At 39.3% G+C, this 18,939-nt stretch overlaps 1 protein-coding gene across 1 annotated transcript in view; it reads right to left on the bottom strand.

Moving 5' to 3' along the window:
* SFSWAP (splicing factor SWAP) overlaps positions 1-18,939 on the bottom strand; it is a 98,221-nt gene that overhangs the window by 18,493 nt on the left and 60,789 nt on the right. Inside the window, 2 exon segments of the mRNA XM_025195655.1 lie at positions 1,929-2,194; positions 14,725-14,748. Coding sequence (XP_025051440.1) covers positions 1,929-2,194; positions 14,725-14,748 — 290 coding nt within the window.

Below are 18,939 nucleotides of genomic sequence, written 5' to 3' on the forward strand. Positions count from 1 at the left end.
TATGGTTTGGCTAGAGTTCACAAAGATTGCTTCTTGGTCTTTGCTGTAGGATTTGTACGAGTTTCCTCGAGTTTCTATTGACAGAAACTCTAGTATCAGGCCCACCACGACTGCTTGGCACTGCTTATTCCTTCAGTGAAAAAACAGGTTGGTATTTAGGCCTCAGAGGTATATCTGTGGTCTGTAGCAATGTGTTATGTACTATCACTGTTCAGAGGACCGTAAGACATGACATTTTCAAGTACTCTGTACTGCAGTTAGTACCAAGGAGCAAATGCAAGAGGCAGCATTGTCCCTAGCCTTAAAAAGTACTATGAACTGCCTTAAGAGATTCATTTTAGAAGTACCAGCCAGGGCCTATCTCTGAGCCAAGAGCAAGTCATGATGACGAATAGGCTTCTTGGTAGGTGCTGATGGCTCAACAAGGTGCTGAGGGAGATGGACAGATTTGCGTGCTGAGGTTTCTCTGAACAATTCCCAGAGCCTGAGGAAATCTGCAATCATTTTGGCAGCAGGAAAGCTTCAGCATCACTGCTTTCCCTCTCCAGGTAAGCCGTGAGAAGAAATGGCACGTAGAACGTTTTGGAATGCACCCTTCCAAGAGTGCCAACCGTCGATTAGACCCATGAGTGATGCATCTTAATTCCTGATGACTTAGTCTCTGCTACAGGAATAGTACACTTACACAGAGGAGAGAGTGTTTTCTAGCAAAAAAACCTAATTTAAGTGACCTACAGACCTATGATATTTTAAATATATGTATGCCAACAGACAAAGAAAACTAAGCACACTACTACTAACACTAAACAGTGTTAAATTACACAGTGGACAAGAGAAGCAGGGACTGACAGGGGGGGCCTGCTCTGCTGCTTAGGTAGGATTAGGATGGTCCAGACATGGCCCTGCTGGACACCAAATCTGAATACATGCAGGGGGCACAGACACCCCAAGAACAGAATCTTGTCATCTAGTGCTCAAAGAACTCAAGGTTTGGGGGCTTCTTTCCTAGCAAGAAACCCAACACTCCTTTCCCCCTTTGCAATCGTGCAACAACCCTGAGCTGACAGTATCAAATGATCATTGGGTAATAAACAGAAAAGTATCTGTACTTTTAACTGACTTCAATGAATTAAGGTACCAATTCTCCTAAAGGCTTTGGCCTTTAATCAATTTTATAGCATTAATGTTAACATAATTATATAACTATGTATTTATAATTAAATTCGAGTCAACTGATTTCCACTTATGCTTCTTCTGTGTCCCCCACTCCTCAAACCCTCATCACATGGTCTCCTATATCTTTCTAATTCCATTCTCTGCTCCAGTTCTTTCCCATCTTTTGCTTATCAACAATGCCCTGTCACTTAAGTTCCTGATCTCCATCTCTATCCCACTACCAGCGCCAGGTCTGACTGGCAGCTCCTCTGCTTGCAGTTTGCCCTGTCGGTGCCTCTTGGTCACCAAGGACAGCTTGTATTTCTTCTTCCTATGTAGCAGCAACCAAAACAGTGGTGACTGTGTGGATTCCTCTGATTCCAGCTGCTTTTTCAGGTGTTCTTGCTCTCCTTTGGAATGAAGACTTAGGCCACCTGTAGAAGTAGCGGGAAACAAGGTGGAGCCATGCTAGCTGGTTACATTTCTGCAGAGCTCTGGCAAGCAGTTCACTGACCAGCTGAAGCATCACTTAATGCATTCGCTCTCCCATTATGTAATTAGTAGCTTCAACATTTATCAAATATTTAAACGTTATCTTTCAGAAGACATTCTTCATATCTGATTCTATACATTTACTGAGAGTCTTCCAGTTTGCTCATCTCCCTTGGGCAGACAGCCATTTTCCTTGCAATGTGCATAATTAGGTGCAGAAGAGAAATTAAAATGTTAACTCAAATAGAATGGTAAAGAATATGTTTGGCTTCCAAACCCACCTTGAGTGCCTCACAGTTCTATAGGCAGTGGGAAGTGAATGCTTTGCTTTTGAATGTGATCCCGATCTAGATTTAGATGATGAATGATACTTGGAAGGTGATCGGGATCTTGTCCGAGATCTTTTCTTGTGTTTCTTTTTCTTCTTTTCCTTTTCATCATCTCTAGGAGGTTCTTTGCTTCTGCTTGAAGGCCTTTCCGACTGTTTAACTTCTAAAGTGGGCAAAGTTCTGATGGTCGTTAAGGGACATGGTATGTTACTGATGCCCTGAAATGAGAGATAAAAATTGCCTGTTAATATGTCCTTCAATTTCCAAAGAAACATGCTAATGTGAGACAAGTCAATCAGAGATTTTTAGGTATGTGATCAGTAGAGCAGTTCAGTAAGGAAACAGAAAGCTAGTTTGAATCCTGGGCTGCTGCTTCCTTGCAGCATAGCCTTGGGAACGTCACTTAGGACGTGTCTAGACTGCAAGCTTACTATGCCAGTAGCATGCTCACACTCGCCGTATGGCTCATGCACACCGTATGGCTCAAACCCCCAACTGCAAGCAACGTGACTGTATTTGCATGGTATTTGCTACAGGGAAGCAAATATGGCTGCACCATTCTAGTCTGGAGAGTAACATATGTAGAGCAGTACGACACATTTAAGTATGTGGGGTAAACGTGTACAGCTCCCCCAGGTAAAGGTCTTCCTATAAGTACTTTACAGGTCTTTGGGGGAATGCGGGAGGAATGCGACAGCTAGCCAAATAATCAACCCACATTACTTATATCCTTTGATTTCAAAACCTTCACAAAAAAGTGCAAGTGTTTCTGCTGAGCTGTATAGCCCCCAGAGCAGTGATTAGGACATATACAGGAATCTGGGACTGTGGTAGCATCATTTTTTATAAGATTTTTGGCTATAAAAGATTAATAACGGTTCTAAAGAAATATGTTGTATCACACACGATTTCTCCTGAGTTTATCCTTCTAGGTTGAAAGGATAGACTTGACATGTTTACTTTGGAAAAAAGCAATCCCCATAGACACTGACATTCAAAGTTCACTGTTATTGCAACAAGGTAAATTTCACCCAGCACTGGACTACTTTGCCTGTAACTTCCCCCAAAATAACAGTGCAATGAAACAGTTGATACAAATCTTTTCCCCGTTTGTAAAGTAAATATTTTGTATGCAAAGAGATGCAAGCCCACACAACTGCCTCTTACCTTAAGGACTGAAAGGGTCATTGCTCATTTCATGCTAAATGAATAAAATGTGACTACAGTCAATTAAACACAGCATACCCCAAGAAATTTTCCATTCATCATTTTGTGCCTCAGAGAATTCTGCTGAACGCCTTGCTAAGAACAATGCAAGTCAGGCACTGTAGGTTTGCTTTTTTTGTTTTCTGTTTCCTTTCTCCAAGTTCTGTCGCTCCCCAAAATGCCATTTCAAGGCTACTGCAGAAATCAGTTTCATCCCGCCATAATTTTCCCTCTGCCTGGCCTGACACTTCCACCAACTGATGTTTGGTGTGACTAGAATAGGAACAAATACACTAAATCCTGGAATAAACAAATTAGAAACTGGCGATCTTTTTGCTCTCTCCTCCTTTCTCTTCTCTCGTCAAGGCAGCGCAGCACAACGTAACAGCCTTTGGGTAATGAAATTCTGCTTTGTTTCATGCATTATGAAATCATGTTTCCTTTCTGAGTTTGAATTGATAATTGCTATTTTATTACAATATTTACAAAAGACATCGCCACAGACTCTACTATGGTAGTTTGCTTCAAGGACCATAAAGATTTTACAACACTGTCATATGAGTTAAATGCGACTGCCCCTCTTATTTCATGAAGATTGGTTTACTAGGGGTCCATTTCAAATCTTTACAGTGAATGAGTTATTTAGAGGCTTCATGTCAGATCCCTAGGATTTCCCAACGGTCTCCTGTAGCCTATTTTTGCTTCCCCAAGTGCGGTACTCCCAGTTTTCTTTTCAAGTATTACTAAATTTAGACTAGACAGATGAGAACAAAGTACTAACTTGTTCAAAGCAGGTGAATATTGTGAGAACAGTGTGTGGAGGCAAGACAGACCCTAAAAACTTCAACAGATTGTCAGATTATGCAGGCAGCTTTTTGGGTGTATAAGCAGCTCTACTGGATAAAAATCCTAAAAAGACTGAATTACGTTGAAGGCATCTGGCATAAATAATCGGTATGCTGATGACAGACTCGTGTGGATTGTTTTTAATAGTGACACTGCCCCCCAAGCAGCCTGAAATCATTCAAAGCAAGGCACAAGGGATGCAGGGGAAGAGAAAATGATGCAATGAGAAGCAGTCCAGCATTTTCATGTTCGGGATAATCCAAGAAGCAACGTGCCCCTCCCCTCCATTAAATGTAACCAACCCTGATGTGGAACAAACAACACAGGCTGGATACCCGAGTAGTGGTGTGGGAGGGTGGGGGGGGTTGGAGGTTTTATCATTCACCTGAACAAATTAAAGCTTTAAAGCCACGTACTGGAAACACAGAGGCCAAATCAATATATATTGCATGCTTAGATCCTCCGTCAACTTTAAATGAAACTTTTACTTCCTCCCGTCTCTTCGCCTTTTAGCGATGAATGACCCATTTGAATAACCAGTTCGGTGTTCAATGAAGCCTTAACTCAAAAAAACCCACTATAAAAGACTACAAACCTCAAGCAAACAAGCAATCTTCGCAGCAGATGCTGTACGCATCGAACTTGCGAGAAGAAAAATCATTTCAGTAGTACTTTTCGTGAAAACAAACCAACTAAGGCATTAAGATTACTTCTGTTTAATTGGAGTGGATCAGAAAAACATTTACCTGCATCTCGAAGAATCTGAAACCACGTGGAAATAAAAACTGAAAACTTCAACTGATGACATGAGATTTATAATACTCTTGAGACTGGATGCAAGCACATGCTAATTGTTTATTGGCTAAATTATTGTAATTTAGTTAGTATTTTCAACAGCAACCACCAACCAAAAAAATGTACAAAGAGCTGGATGTGTTATAAATAGGTTGAAACGGCTCACGCTTCCATGGTTACATATATATATAATTATTCTAATAATCTCTTTTGCACTTTTCTATACAAAGGCATATCTTTTCTATGTTCCTGAACAGTTGAATCTTCCTTTGATCTGAAAATCCCTGTGTTAATTACGATTCAGCAGAGTAGAGAATGTCACAATTATGCAGACTAGATCTGTAATTTCCATTACAATAATTTTTATGCTCTGGAACTGCTCCAGACACCCTAGATTCTCTCCCTCCTATCGCTGCACCTTAGTTCCAGCTGCCCGAGGCTTGTACCTAAGCACTCCGAGGTTGAAACACAACAAGCAGTGGTGTTTTATAAGCTGTGGGAAGGGATGGTACTTGCTATATGCATTAAACAAATCCAGCTGATTCCCCCAATGCAGCAGGTGAAAGTTACTGTTCTGGCAGTCAAATCTGCACTAAAGAAAAGACTAGCCAGCAAAAAAGGGGGTTAAAATGAAAAGATACCGAATACTTTTCCAGAGCAAAAATTAAACAGAACCATTCACTGGGACAAAAGCACCTGTCTTCATTTTCCCACCTGATTAGGCACTGTCTTGCATTGCGATTACTGACATTACATGTACTCCCAAGTAGCCAGGGACAAGAATTTCAAGAATGACTATGATGTTGGATTCCCCATGTTCTGAGTGCTTAACAAGACAAATCTTAAATGGCTCCCGTTTTAATGGGCAAGGAAGCCTCCTTAAGCTCTCTCAAGCTATGTGAACTGAAGTATACAAAACCAGGGTTTGGATAAAAACCAAACCAAACAAAAAACCTCAGACATTTTGCCCTGAATTACTAACTTATAGCTGAGAGCCAATTTTGTAATATTTAATGGCCTGCTTTACACATTTCTTGTGCTAGAAATAAACTGGCCCTCAAAAACCTTTGAGAAAAGTGAATGGCAACTGGAAAAAGTTAAAGAAATCTAGAAAGGCAAGATGTTAAAATGGGTCAGTAGCTCTTTACTTAGGGGTACGACACTACTTACCACTTACTACACAACTCTGAATTAATAGAAAGGCAATTACAAAACTACGCCTCACACACACAATTAAACATTTACCTCCTTAAAGGACCTGCTTCATCTTTATGCTACCAAGCAGAGCAAATACCATTATTATGCAATTTTACTGAAATAATAAAAAAGGCATTTATCTTGCCTGTCTTTACACGACAGATCTCCTGATCTCAGAATAATGGGCTGTACCTCACTTCCATCTGTGTTCTCAAGGTATATTACATTTCTCAGTACTGCAATATACCTTACAAAGGCCTTTTTGGAGGACTGTATCAATATTATAAACAGGAGCTAAACAAAAGCAATGACACCAAGATGTGAAACAACCAAGGTGGGGATTGGAATTAAGGAGGACTTGGAAGAAAATCATCACAGCATGTCATTATTCCAGGATGCCTTATCATTAGGCTAATTTAAATGAATGTATCCTGCCATAGGACCCTTTTATACTCTTTGTGTTAACACCCCCAACATACAGAGATAGGTCGTGGGGCTTTTGACTGCTGAAATTAACCCTAAGATTTGGTCTGTAAACCTTTGATCGCAGAAAGGCTGTGATACCTCCTAATCCTTTGAGGACTATGTTCCTCATGCAAACAGAAATGTAACTTTTTACATTGCTGGGCTTATCTCTGATCAGGAATATTTTAATGGTTTGAGACAGGCACCCTTTCACTAAGCAATCAATTAGGAAAACCAACACACTTCACATAATGAAAATGTGGGAGCTGTTTGGTGTGGGCATGCAAGGCGCTGGCATGCAGGCAAAAGGCTCCAAATCAAATACCCCTTTCAGCAAAAAGAAGTTTGATGCAGAATTTCAATTTGACAAAAGCTACAGAAAAAACAGAAAATGTAGCCTGAGAACACCCACAAATCCCAATGCCTGGGCCAAATGAACTGCAAAAGTGAAAACAAAGTAACCCCTGACACTTTTCACTGAGACGATGACTCAGATTTGGGTTTTCAATTACATTAATGCCGCACTTCATTGCTGAACTATCGTAGGCTGAAGTTCTGCCACTCCACTCATGCTTTTTCACCCCCACTGAAAAATCCTGTCAAATGTTAAAGGACTTCGCAGCTCGAACACTATCTAAAGAAAGGCTGGAAGACAGAGATTCATCATCAGATTTCTACCAGGCTTTAACCTTTTCAACAGTTCTCTGCTTTTCAAGGCTAATTCCTGTAGCCCTTCCTGCAGAACCCTTTAAGGTTCTTCATAAGCAAGGGCTGGTTTTTTGTCAGGGAAAAGCCACTGGAGTCAGTGGAGCTGACTTAATGTACCTCAGCCTAGAAGAGGAGGAAAAGATCAGGTTCTACATTATATAATGAATTCTATGCAACAAGTTGCAGCAGACAAAACTCTTGGGCTTGAGGCGATATCTTATTTTAGACCAACTAAACCGTAGCAAAAAAAAATAAAAATCTTTTTTTGCGAACTTTCAGGTCCAAACACCCTTCGTCAGGGAGAGGAGAGTTCAAAGATTGTAAAAGTTCTCCTAGGTAGAAAAGAAACTTCATCTTGCGCAGGGAAGGCAAAGGATGGTGAGGTTCCCGTGGGTTTCAAAGTCTATTTGTAAAAAAGCTGCTCTGTGAATATGCAGATTAGGCAGCTGAGACATCAGATATTGCCACAAACCACAAAGTTTTGTCTGTCTCTGCTTTTTAGGTCAACATGGCTACAAGCTATAAACCCGTGCAACAAGTTGTGCACTCAGTTGAAAATCTGTTGCCAATTTATATTTAATCCATCTTTAAAGCAAGTGTTATTTAAGGTCCCAAGGAATACAAAGAACCATCATCCCAGCCTCTCCCAACTAATGATCTATACAAATGACAAATCTAGAGCAATATCCCATTTGACAATGTAAAGAATGGCCTGGCTTTTTTAAAATTCTTAAACACAGCTTAACTATTTAAATTAAATTCACAGTTGCAGAAAATATTTTGCATACAAAAAGCTTAAACAGAGGTATCCAAACTTCTAATATCTAGGCCTGTGCTAGCAATTTTTAGTGCCTGAAGGGTGTATCTAATTTACATATGGATTCTCGTTAATCACAAATTAATGCACTGAGCCATGATATACTCAATTTGTGCCTTTCCTTGATAGATGAACTCAAACAAGCAAATTGTGCTCGCCAGCAACAAACCTAAAATTTATCAGTTTTGTTCTCACAGCTATTTGCTGAGAATGGGCTGACCAAAGCTGCGTTTCAAGGCTTCACTGGTCACAATTTTTATGCTTTCTTTAAAAGAATTCCTACTAAGTGCAAATGAAAAATCAGAAGTAGAAGTCCCAACTTGCTTGGTGCAATGATGTACTGCCCTACAGACAGTGCTTTTTGCACAGTATGAGAGAGCTGCAACTTGATGTGCTTTTACCTTTTATTATTTAATTCCATTTATTATGCAATTATATTTGGCTGCATATATATTTCCACATTTGTGAAACTATATACACATTTTTAAAACTAGTACGTAAAACCTTTAACCGGAAAAATAAATGCATTTATTAACTTTACTATTTAATAGTCCAGCTTGTCTAAACCACATATCTGATGGGACTGCTTAAATCACAGCACTGATAAGAAAATTCAGAAGTATAAGAACAGTACTGCTAAAAACAAAATATCTATAGCAATCAGAATTTCAGGTGTTAAAGAAACATTTAAGTGTTACTTAAAGTAAACCATGGCCTATATAGCATTTAATATGAGGAAATCTTACTCATTCACAACAAATGAAAAGAAAATTGCAAGAATTCAAAATAAACCAGAGAATGTACCAGACTTCAGTACCAAGTCTCCAAAATGATTGTGGATTGAGATCAAAAGATATAAATACAAAGAAAAAAGAGGTCTCTTGTATTTTAAGGGCAAAGCCCATGATTATAAGAGTCTGGTCCAAAGTTTTAAGAATAAACCTGAGATAAAAACATTGTTTTGTATTTTGTAAATTAAAGATCTGTGTAAGCTAGCAATGTAATTATCTTGATGGGGTTTTTAAAAAAAAATTAAAGAGACAAAGACAAAGTGACACAGGCTGCAAAAAAAAAAAAAAAAAAAAAAAAATCACTTCTTGTTAAAGTATTTTAAAAGGTCATTTAAAAATATCCCCAAATTCATAACTGCATAAACTTGATCATCCCTGCCAACACTACTCTTTAAGACAGATTTCACTGTGCAACATGACTTGTTTAGGCTTAGGTCCGGGTGGGGTAAGAAGAGAATATTCAAGTTCAATACAGCTACCTTCTGGGATTTCAAACTGTTATTTTGTGTCTTTTTACACACTGCTTTAAAAATTAGTGAGATTTCAATGGAAGTGATAGTTCACTATATACAAGGACAATTACGGATGAATGAGCACTTCTACTTTTCCAGTACTATTTACCTTATTTCAGATATGTCCCATTTTAGTAATTCTGGGGCAAAAAGTATTGTACACAAGCTGCAAGCAAAAAATGGGGACAAAATATCTGAAATCCATGAAGACAAAATCTGAAAGAGCCAGATGTTAATACAAAAAGAAAAAACACCAAGAAAAATGGCAGGCTGAGAGAGAGAAAACAAGCATGCACCTGATTTTAATGCTGGCAGTTCAGCAAAATTAATTGCTCGTAATAACTGGATGATATGAGGCCCCAAATTACTGCCCTATCTTGCACTGAAAGACTAGGCATGCAGGAAGTGATCTTCACACCAGGACAGGGGATGAAATAAGTTTTGAAAATAGGGGACAGGATACTTGTCACCAGCATAAGACTGAAAAGTGAATGGGGGAATGGAGATCAGAAAGGACTTAAAGAAGAAAAAGACCAACCCTCATTGTGAACAGCTGCTTCTGATGTTTTAGTTAAATTCCAAGAAGGACTGGGATGAAAATCAAAGCATCTACACACTGACGTCTTGGCTGGCAGAAGAGCTGAGAGAACTCATTAAAAATAATTTTCCAAAGTGCATATGATGGAGTCATACAAGACAAGTGCCACTGCAGAAGGAATGGAGAAAGCTTTTAGAAGTGAACAGAAAAGCTCCTGAAAACCCGCAACATTTGTATTTACGGAGCAATTTCGAGCCATTAGGAAGGCCAAAAGTCCAGGAAACTCAAAATAGTAATTAACAGACTCTGTTTAGAATTTCTCACAGAAACACTGCAAGTAAGCCTGGTTTCTTTATTTGCTCTTAAAAATAAGGAGGCTGAGGAAGAAACCCGAGACTGCCCCATTTAGCAAAATCTAACGATTCATATGGCATAAAAATCAGGCCATGCACAACATTAATTAGAAGTAAAATTCAAGTCGATGAAAAGACTAATTTCTCCTGACACAACTGATGTCATTACTTGTTATTCACTGGATGATGAAACCTATTCTACAAAACAAAACAGATGACAAATATTTTCATTTAAAAAACCCATCCTTTTCATTAAAGGAAATAATACAAGCACCCCAAACTGTATGTTAAGCTTTCTACAAAAAGATTACCATCATCTCTAGCAGCAAATATGGGGGGAGAGAAGGGGGGCAGGGAGGAAAACAAGAGAGATGAATTCAGATATCCCTCTATACTTGGCGAAACCTGAATAGCTTCTATTTTTTAATCTGTATTATGAATTTCCATTTCACTTGTAAATTATTAGCTTCCACAGAGGAAATAGGACTGCTATACATAGGACAAAAATAAGGACGAAACATGTAAAGAACAGAACAAAGAGCAGATCTTCAAGCCTGAAAGATGAAAGAGCCAAAAGGAGATGTTGACTACTGCTGCAGAATCTTCACATTCAAAGAGGCACAAAGAAAAAGTTGACATTTCAGACAATCCATTAAAACTGCATTACTTCAAGCTACGTGTTCGTCTGCATTTCTCAGCGTTATAATTATGTATTTGTCTTTTCCTTTCTTTTGGGTATTAGTCTGATGCTGTTTACAATTTAGATGACTCCAAGAACCACTCATCTGTAGTTGATGCTTATTATCATCCCAAGATTGTTTTTCACATGTTATGATATCGATTGACCGGTGTAAGAGTGCTTATTAGATATGTGGTGAATAACATTAGGTGAATGATGGCTTGTTCACAAAAATGTATGCTGAGGTACCAGTGCGGGAGCATCTTCCTCTACATCAAAGCAGCTACTTTACAGTAGACTGCAACCTCTTTTCTTCCACTTAAGCGAGAAGCTTTCTCCCCCCACAAAACACATCTCCACTTTTGCTCCTTCCAATGGTTTTGCCCTCTAATATATGCATGTCTGTTTGACAGGCAACTGGACCGGGGTGAGATGAACCGGGATGTTTCTAGTTTTCATACCAGTTGTGAAAAATCGATAAATCAGTGCAGGTGCTTGCCTCTGCACCCATCTTTGTCAATGTTATCAGAACAGATCAACACCCAAGTTCAACCAATGCCAATAGCTAGAATATGTAGTTCTATGCACTAAAGTAGATTCATTCCAGTCCCTGATCTAAATAAGATGGAACAAAACTGCATTTCTTAATACAGGCACCAAGAGAACACAAAACCTTGAACTTGGGTGTCGATAAACGTATAAATGAATGATTAGTTTACAAGAAGTGTTTCCATTCTCTTTATAACCACTTAAGTCTTATCTTTACACCAAATTCTAATATCTAAAGGCATTTAGCTTCAGAATCTGTGGGGTGCTGCCAGGACCCAGACTCTGCAGCTGCTGGGACCGAGAGTGACAGGGCTCCCAGCCACAGGGGACACCCTGCTACATGTGCAAATTACAGCTTGATGGAAACCAGCTATAAAGTTAGTACATGTTATGGAGGTCTAACTCTATAGCTGGTTGGAGCTTTTTATTGCATGATAGCTATTTTGTACATAAAACTTGTTTCCAAGATAATCGTGCGATTAACCAGTTGAGTGATACCTGCAATGTGTAGAGGAGGTCTAAGAAACACCAGGCTATAAAACTGGCGTTTGGGCTATTACACTGAGGAAGGTTGGTTAACTGTTGGTTTACCCCGGCCATTGAGCTATTGGGGATGCCTCCACAATTACTCCACAGTTGTCATATATGGGAGAATCAAGAAGGGGGGGGGGGAAATCAGACTTGGAATTTGTTTCCCACCTTAGGCGAGTAAAGCACTACTTTGCTGACCATCCAAACTCCATACCAGTATTTTCTCAGGCATTTCCTGAAAAAATGAACTGATTGGCAAGGTTTTCTTGTTCCAAAGTGGTTGCCTTATTGTAAATGCACATATAAAAAACAACACACGGAGGACTTTTTGGGATGGGATCCTTAAGTGGGCAGAGAATCCTCAGCTCCTACTGGTTACAATCGCTGCTGAGAGCTGAAAAATGTGGAGTACCAGGGCATTAATCACCAAACTCTACATTCAACACTGACTGTTTCACTGCTAACCTCGAGTGCTGTCCCTAAGTATTATGGTAACAACTCTGATTAAAGCAATTTAAGGAACTGAATTGTGTCACACTTTGCACTTGAAGCTCAAGGCTTTGTTTTTTTTTCTTACCAACTTAAAAGAGGCTACAACAGTCTCATATAGGCAGAAGCAATATTACAACAACAGCAACAACAAATTTAACTATTTGCAAGGTGTAGCTTAAAAGCAAAAAGCCTTAAAAATATCAGTTCAAATCTATAGTGTCAACTGTCTTTCACAGGTAGTGTTAGGCAGGGGCGGGCAATTATTTTGGGCGGAGGGCTGCTTACTGAGTTTTGGCAAGCCATCAAGGGCCACATGACAGGCAGCCAGGGCAGATAAATATTAATTTTCTAAATTTTTTAGGGGCCCTGCAGGCCAGATAGAAATGCCTGGTGGGCCACATCCGGCCCACATTTTGCCCACTCCTGTGTTAGGGGAAAACAATTGTTTGAAAATAAAACACGCGCATTCAGCACTAACACGTCTACAAGAAACATCTGTAGAAGTTGCAGTAGCAGACCTGAAGCACAACTGGTGTTCTTGTGTTCATTTGCCAGATTTCAGGCAACAACAACATAATGGCATCATAGGCTGCTTGCAGAAAAAAGCTTTAGATAAAAGTGCCAAAAAAGCTCTGCTGAAGCACCCAATCTATACAGATGCTGTGGAGCTGGGCTGAACTAACATGCTTCCTCTTCTGGTAAAACTCTGATTTTCTTTATTTTTTTTCCATGCCATATTATGTAAACCTAAGCACCCATTCACAAAAACACCTTTCCATCCCCTACTATAAAGACAGTACTTCAGGATGATTACTCCATATCTGTGAGTAGACCTTAGTTAGAGAATCAATGTCTTGACTTTCCGTTATGTCTACCAGATATAGTCTTCCTATAATGAATTGTAATGGTTTCTGAGTGCTTCCTAGGTTCCTAAACTTAGAAATACCTTGGGATATAGGCATATTGCTATATCCTTTGCTTTACTTTGTACTGAGGGAATCAGATTACGCAAAGCACTGATTACAAAGAGCATTCTGATCATTTCAATCATGCTAAAAGCTTCCTTCCCTCCCTCCCCCACACCTTTAGACTGCGACTGATGTGGCAATGAAACTAAAGTCTTCCAGAAACAGTGGTTATTCTAAAATTTTAGATTAAATTTAGGAGCTTGTCATGTACTGCTAGGCCTCCATTTCAACGGGCTTGTATTGGCCATTGCTGCTAGTCTCAACAGAATAAGCAGTGTTCTCTTGTTGGAAGACTTGGTCCAAGGAAGGGGGTATGGTGTTCAGATGTGCTTAACTCACAAAGTTAAGGTATTTGGCCAATATTTGTCTCAGACCCATCTTGCAAATAAAAGGCCTGACAGGGAGAGTGCATTTATGAGAGGAAAGATTCAAATTATTTTTATTAAAAGTAAAATTGAACCAACTTCTCACTTTCTGAATGGCTAGAAGGCAGACACAGTTAGGGGTTAGCTGCACTGCTAACAAATGCTCAGCTTCCCACAAGAGATATGCTAAGTCTGTGACACAGCATATCTTTATGCTCAGGAAAAGAGCAAGTATTAACAAGCTAGTGGCTTCCTAAAAGGATAGTCCATTTTTAAAAATAGTGGCAGCACTGTGCCTTCAATCAGGAAGACAATGCCAAACAACAGAGCCTTCGTGCTGCTAAATGCACAATTCTCTATACTTCAGAAAGTTATAGCAATTTCAGTGCAGTCCTTTAAATCCCATCAGTGCCAGTATAAACGGGTCAATGCACCTGTTTAGTGTATTTTTGCATTAGTGATGGCCATGTTCTTTTGGAGAAAAAGATAAAGCTAGTTTGACAGCACTACTATTGCCAACTAGCACACTGTAATGGTTGGAGGCTTTTGGGATTCACTGAGGGAGGTTGCAAAACAGCTTTGCAACATGACAAAGTTCCAGTGAAACAAGGGCACAGCTTTCCCTGTTTTTTCCCCCAAAGTAACTGCAGATCTTCTTTCAAGGAACAGGAGAAAATATTTTGCCGAACCATTTATCTGTAATTGAACCATGCAGAACTGCTGGCTACAAAGGTCTGTTTACAGATGAGCTCTGTTTTAATTCCCTGCCTCGCTCTTCTATTTGCATTTTAGTGCTACTGGCAACTGAACGTAATCTTGTAGTTCCAAATACGAGGAAGTTAACTGGCCAGAATGCTTTTTATCAAGCCCTATGCCATATATTTCCTTCCAGAAAGAGGATTCTAGAGCAAAAATATAAAGGGTTATGGAGCCTACCTTATCAGCCGACAGGAGGGAGGGCTGGGAGAAGAGAGAACATACGTTATTTGAAAGTGATGTTGGCTGAAAAAAGCAGGACAATCCCCCCTCCCCCAATGCTTTCCTGTTTTAAGCTTAAATGTAGTTTCTATCAGCTCCATGTGTTCTTTCATTTTGGTGCATGTTCCTTCAGTGCACACGCCCCTCTTGTCCCATGCTATCACTAGACAGAGTGAAAGATGCACCGAACTAAGAAGTGGTACCATCTCTTTACCCCGGACATAAGAATCTTGGGGCACAAAACAGCAGGCAAATCACATGGTGACAACTGTGCATAACTGAACAGGCCATATATAGAAAAAGAAGGCATGTGGATGAGTGAGAAAAAGGTGCCAATCTTGGAGCTACATCATTTCTAGGAGCTGTGTCATATGTTCACAGATTTTTTTTAATCAGAGAAATCTGCTTTAACTTTCCGAAGATTAACCCAGACTACGTGCCCATGGCTTTACTATGTTACCTGAAGAATCCCATGAGCAAAGACGACTCCTTCGTTGGTCTGATATTCAGCTGATCCCAATCAGCTGGAAAATGCTTTGCAGTAATTACACAGAAACGGTCCAATGGCTACCCGAGTCCTCGCAAAACCAGTGTTACAACTCCCTTGACAGAATGACGTTTTAACTTCAGACACTGCTCAGTCACTAATAAGGTAAGTCCTTCTGTCATTTGGCAATGAGGGCTTATTTGGCAGCTTGATCATTCTCAACCTCTAAACTGACATCCTGCTTGCACTGATGAGGTAGTCTGGCAGTGGACTATATATCTTGATATACAGGCAAGAAACTAGGGGAAATAAAAGTTGGAAAAGCAAAGACAGGGTCACCAGAAATAATGGAAGCACCAGGCAGGGGAAGAGGAGAAACCTGGTGGAAGAAAAAGTGATTGCTCTTCAATGGAAGAGGCCATTTAGCTAAACAAAGAACTGTATGTACCAGATCCATGCATGCAGCTTGGCTGTCTAAAAGACAGAGCAAAGGAGGAAATGTGTTCACTAAAGTAACTTTTTAACATTGCAAATGTGTTATCTGGTTAAAAGGTAAGATGTGGAACCTAAAAAAATCCACAGAAACACAAAAAAAAAAAAAGAGGGCTCAGTTGCCAATATTTTTTTATAAAAAGAAAAAAAAAACCTTCAGGAAAGAATTGCAAGATGGCTGAGAACAAATCAATGCTATAAGCATGTTGTTACATATTTAATGTAAAACAGTCATTTAGACCTATGAAATTCTCTTTATTCTTTGCTGAAGCCTGAAAGAAGCTTTGTAAATGAAATGACTTGCTTTTTGAACCGGCTCAGAAATAATTTCCACTTATTTGTAGGAAATACAGTTTTTGTGGCTTTGGTCAATATAAGAGACCAAAACTAGCATTTTATATTTCAGAATTTTAGAAGTGTTGTAAGAATGTATTATGTTGAATGGGACCTTAACTTCATTATTGTACCAAGTTTGTTTATTTGCTTTTTAAGAGGATGTTTGGCCATCTGTTTCTCTAACAAACGCTGACAAAACATGCAGGAAAAATATGAACGAAGAACATCATTTTTGCCTCTTCCAAATACTTTTAGCAACACAATGAAAAGAAGCGATTCAGTATTACAAAATAGTGTTTATGTGCTCTCCTATGGATCTGTTTGGAATACTCCTGACTAAACAGAACCACAATAGAAGTAAAACAATCCAACGGAGTTGACATGAAAAAGTACCTTAGCATTCCTCGATTTTGTTCATGACTGAGTGAAAATATAATCCTTTATCATGGAAAAGATGAGAGGCTGGCTACAGCTTTATCTTCATTATTGTGCAGTACAAGTTTGCAATCTACATTTTTCAATAATGAATCCCCAAAGTATTAATTTCTTGCAAAGATGCTGTTTGCCTCTCCCTTATGGCAAGCATTTACGCTATTCTGGGCTCCTAAGTCAGAAGACATTGTTACCTGAAGGCTTTTTGTGAGACTCACATTTGCTATGCTAGCAATGCTCTGGCAAACAGGATCAGTTAACTAAGTAGTGTCAGAATGTAGAAGTGAAAGTCAATTAAAAATGAATCCAAGTACAAACTGCATATGATTCTTTTTTTGAAAAAAGAATAAGAAAGCTACAGTTAGCCTAGTAAAATGTTATCCTCTGATTATTTATGAAATGAGATGTGCAATACATACCTAATTAGTATTTCATGAATTTGGGGTATGGAAGTTTGAAGAGCTTACTACAGGGTGGAGGGAGGAGAAGTGCTATCAGCTAAGTGCATAACCTTGCCCTGCAGTAAGTAACAGCTAAATTTTGATAACTCTTTCATTAATGGCTAAGTTACGGTGATTCAGTTTCAACTTACTGCAGGGTAAAAGCCTGCCCATAGATAGTTATACAGAGTTGCTTGCATGTAATAAATCCCTGCTCTCTTTTTGCCTTGTAGTAATTTGTTCTTATGATCATATCCTTTAATTACTAACTAAAGACTGATGCTTACTATTGCTTACAATAATTTCAACTGGTGACAGAATATATATTTTTTTTCATGAAGGATAGTTATGTTGGTGTAATAAAAAAAGCAAGATCATTTTTAATTAACAGGACACTAGCCTATTGATTTTTAAGGTTTTGGACAAACTGAACACTAGGGAGATTTGTGAGGTTAAACAGATTTTTTTAGAATATATGTTAACATTTTTGGTCCATGACGTATCTTTAAACTTAGCTAGTTAAAAAAGCAAATCACATAAAATAAAAAAAAGCAAATCATGCAAATCTGCAACAGGTTTTAGCCATGGAGATATTGTAAAATAGTCATCTGTTATCAGCAGACTGGAATCTAATAATTTTGTATTAGTCATAAGCTAGTTGTTTTATTAACTGCACACAAAAATAAATCCACTGACTCAATAGTCATCTTTAAATCACAATGCGATAATTCCAATAAACCTGCTCACAGCAAAAAGAAAACTCTCTTAATTTCCTTTTGTAACAATGATCCAGAGAGAGGGTTAGGACAGTGAGGGGACGCTATTCTGAGTTCTTTTATGCCCCAGAACCAGACATTAAATCACTGGCAATACTCAAGTAGCTTTCAGACTCAGCCTAAGAGAGCAATACAGGGTTTGCATTCAAGCAGGGATTTTGAAAGCTTTCTGACGCTTTACTAGTATTTAATCTGTTTAAACTCAGACCAACAGGAGTACTTTAGGAGTAGGACAGAAAGGAGAGAAATGGTCTTGCCACTGGCCAGGTGTCATATTTCCTTGCTGGCATTCCAGATGGACAGAAAGAGGTGTAGGCTGTAATGAGATACACTGATCAAAATCTGAGCTTTAGAAGATGAGTATTTAATAATGGTACTCCCAATGGACTTGCTGAAATTAAGTACTCAAAATACAGGGCTCTCCGTTCATGAACCAACAGCATGTCTTTAAGGGGTTGGATGGATTCTTTAGCTATGCATATGTAACTTCCAACAAAGGCAAGTGATTTCATGGTCAGGCTCCTAAGGGTCTCTTAATGCCATGCTTCCAGAATAACTTAGAAACCTTGCTGGATCTCTCAGTACCATTTCCAGAGACAGACTGGGCTGCAAACTAGCTGTTTAGCTCCACACAAAAATACCTCGACCTCCTGCACTGGAGTGAAGACTGGAGGAGAAAGGAAAATATCCTTTTCACACAAAACATTCAGTTAAAGGCAACATGGTCAAAAAGTCACATCATCACTTTTCTTTTGAGACGGTGGGTGGGAGATAAATAACCCTTCATGCTCAAACACTGCTTTTCTTGATTTAAAAAAAGTGCTTCAGCAGCAGCTCGAGAAATCTGGTTATCCTTCTCAGCAGCACAGCGAAGAAAGAGATCTCAGAGTCATTGTCGACACCATCCACGATGAATGCAAGTCGTCAATGTGATGAAGTAATTAGAAGAGCTAACGGCAATTTTGTCATGCATTAGTAGGTGCATCACGGACAGGTGCAGGGAGGTGATGTTCCCCCTCTATGTGGCACTGGTCAGGCTGCAGCTAGAGTAGTGTGTCCAATTCTGGGCGCTGCAATTCAAGAAGGATGTGGACAACCTTGAGAAGGTCCAGAGGAGGGCCAGTCATATGGTTAGGGACCTGCAGGGAAGGCCCTATGAGATAAGGCTGAGGGACCTGGACCATTTCAGCCTCTGCAAGAGAAGGCTCGG

This window comes from Alligator sinensis, unplaced genomic scaffold (assembly GCF_000455745.1).
Source record: "Alligator sinensis unplaced genomic scaffold, ASM45574v1 scaffold628_1, whole genome shotgun sequence".
Lineage (NCBI taxonomy): Eukaryota > Metazoa > Chordata > Crocodylia > Alligatoridae > Alligator > Alligator sinensis.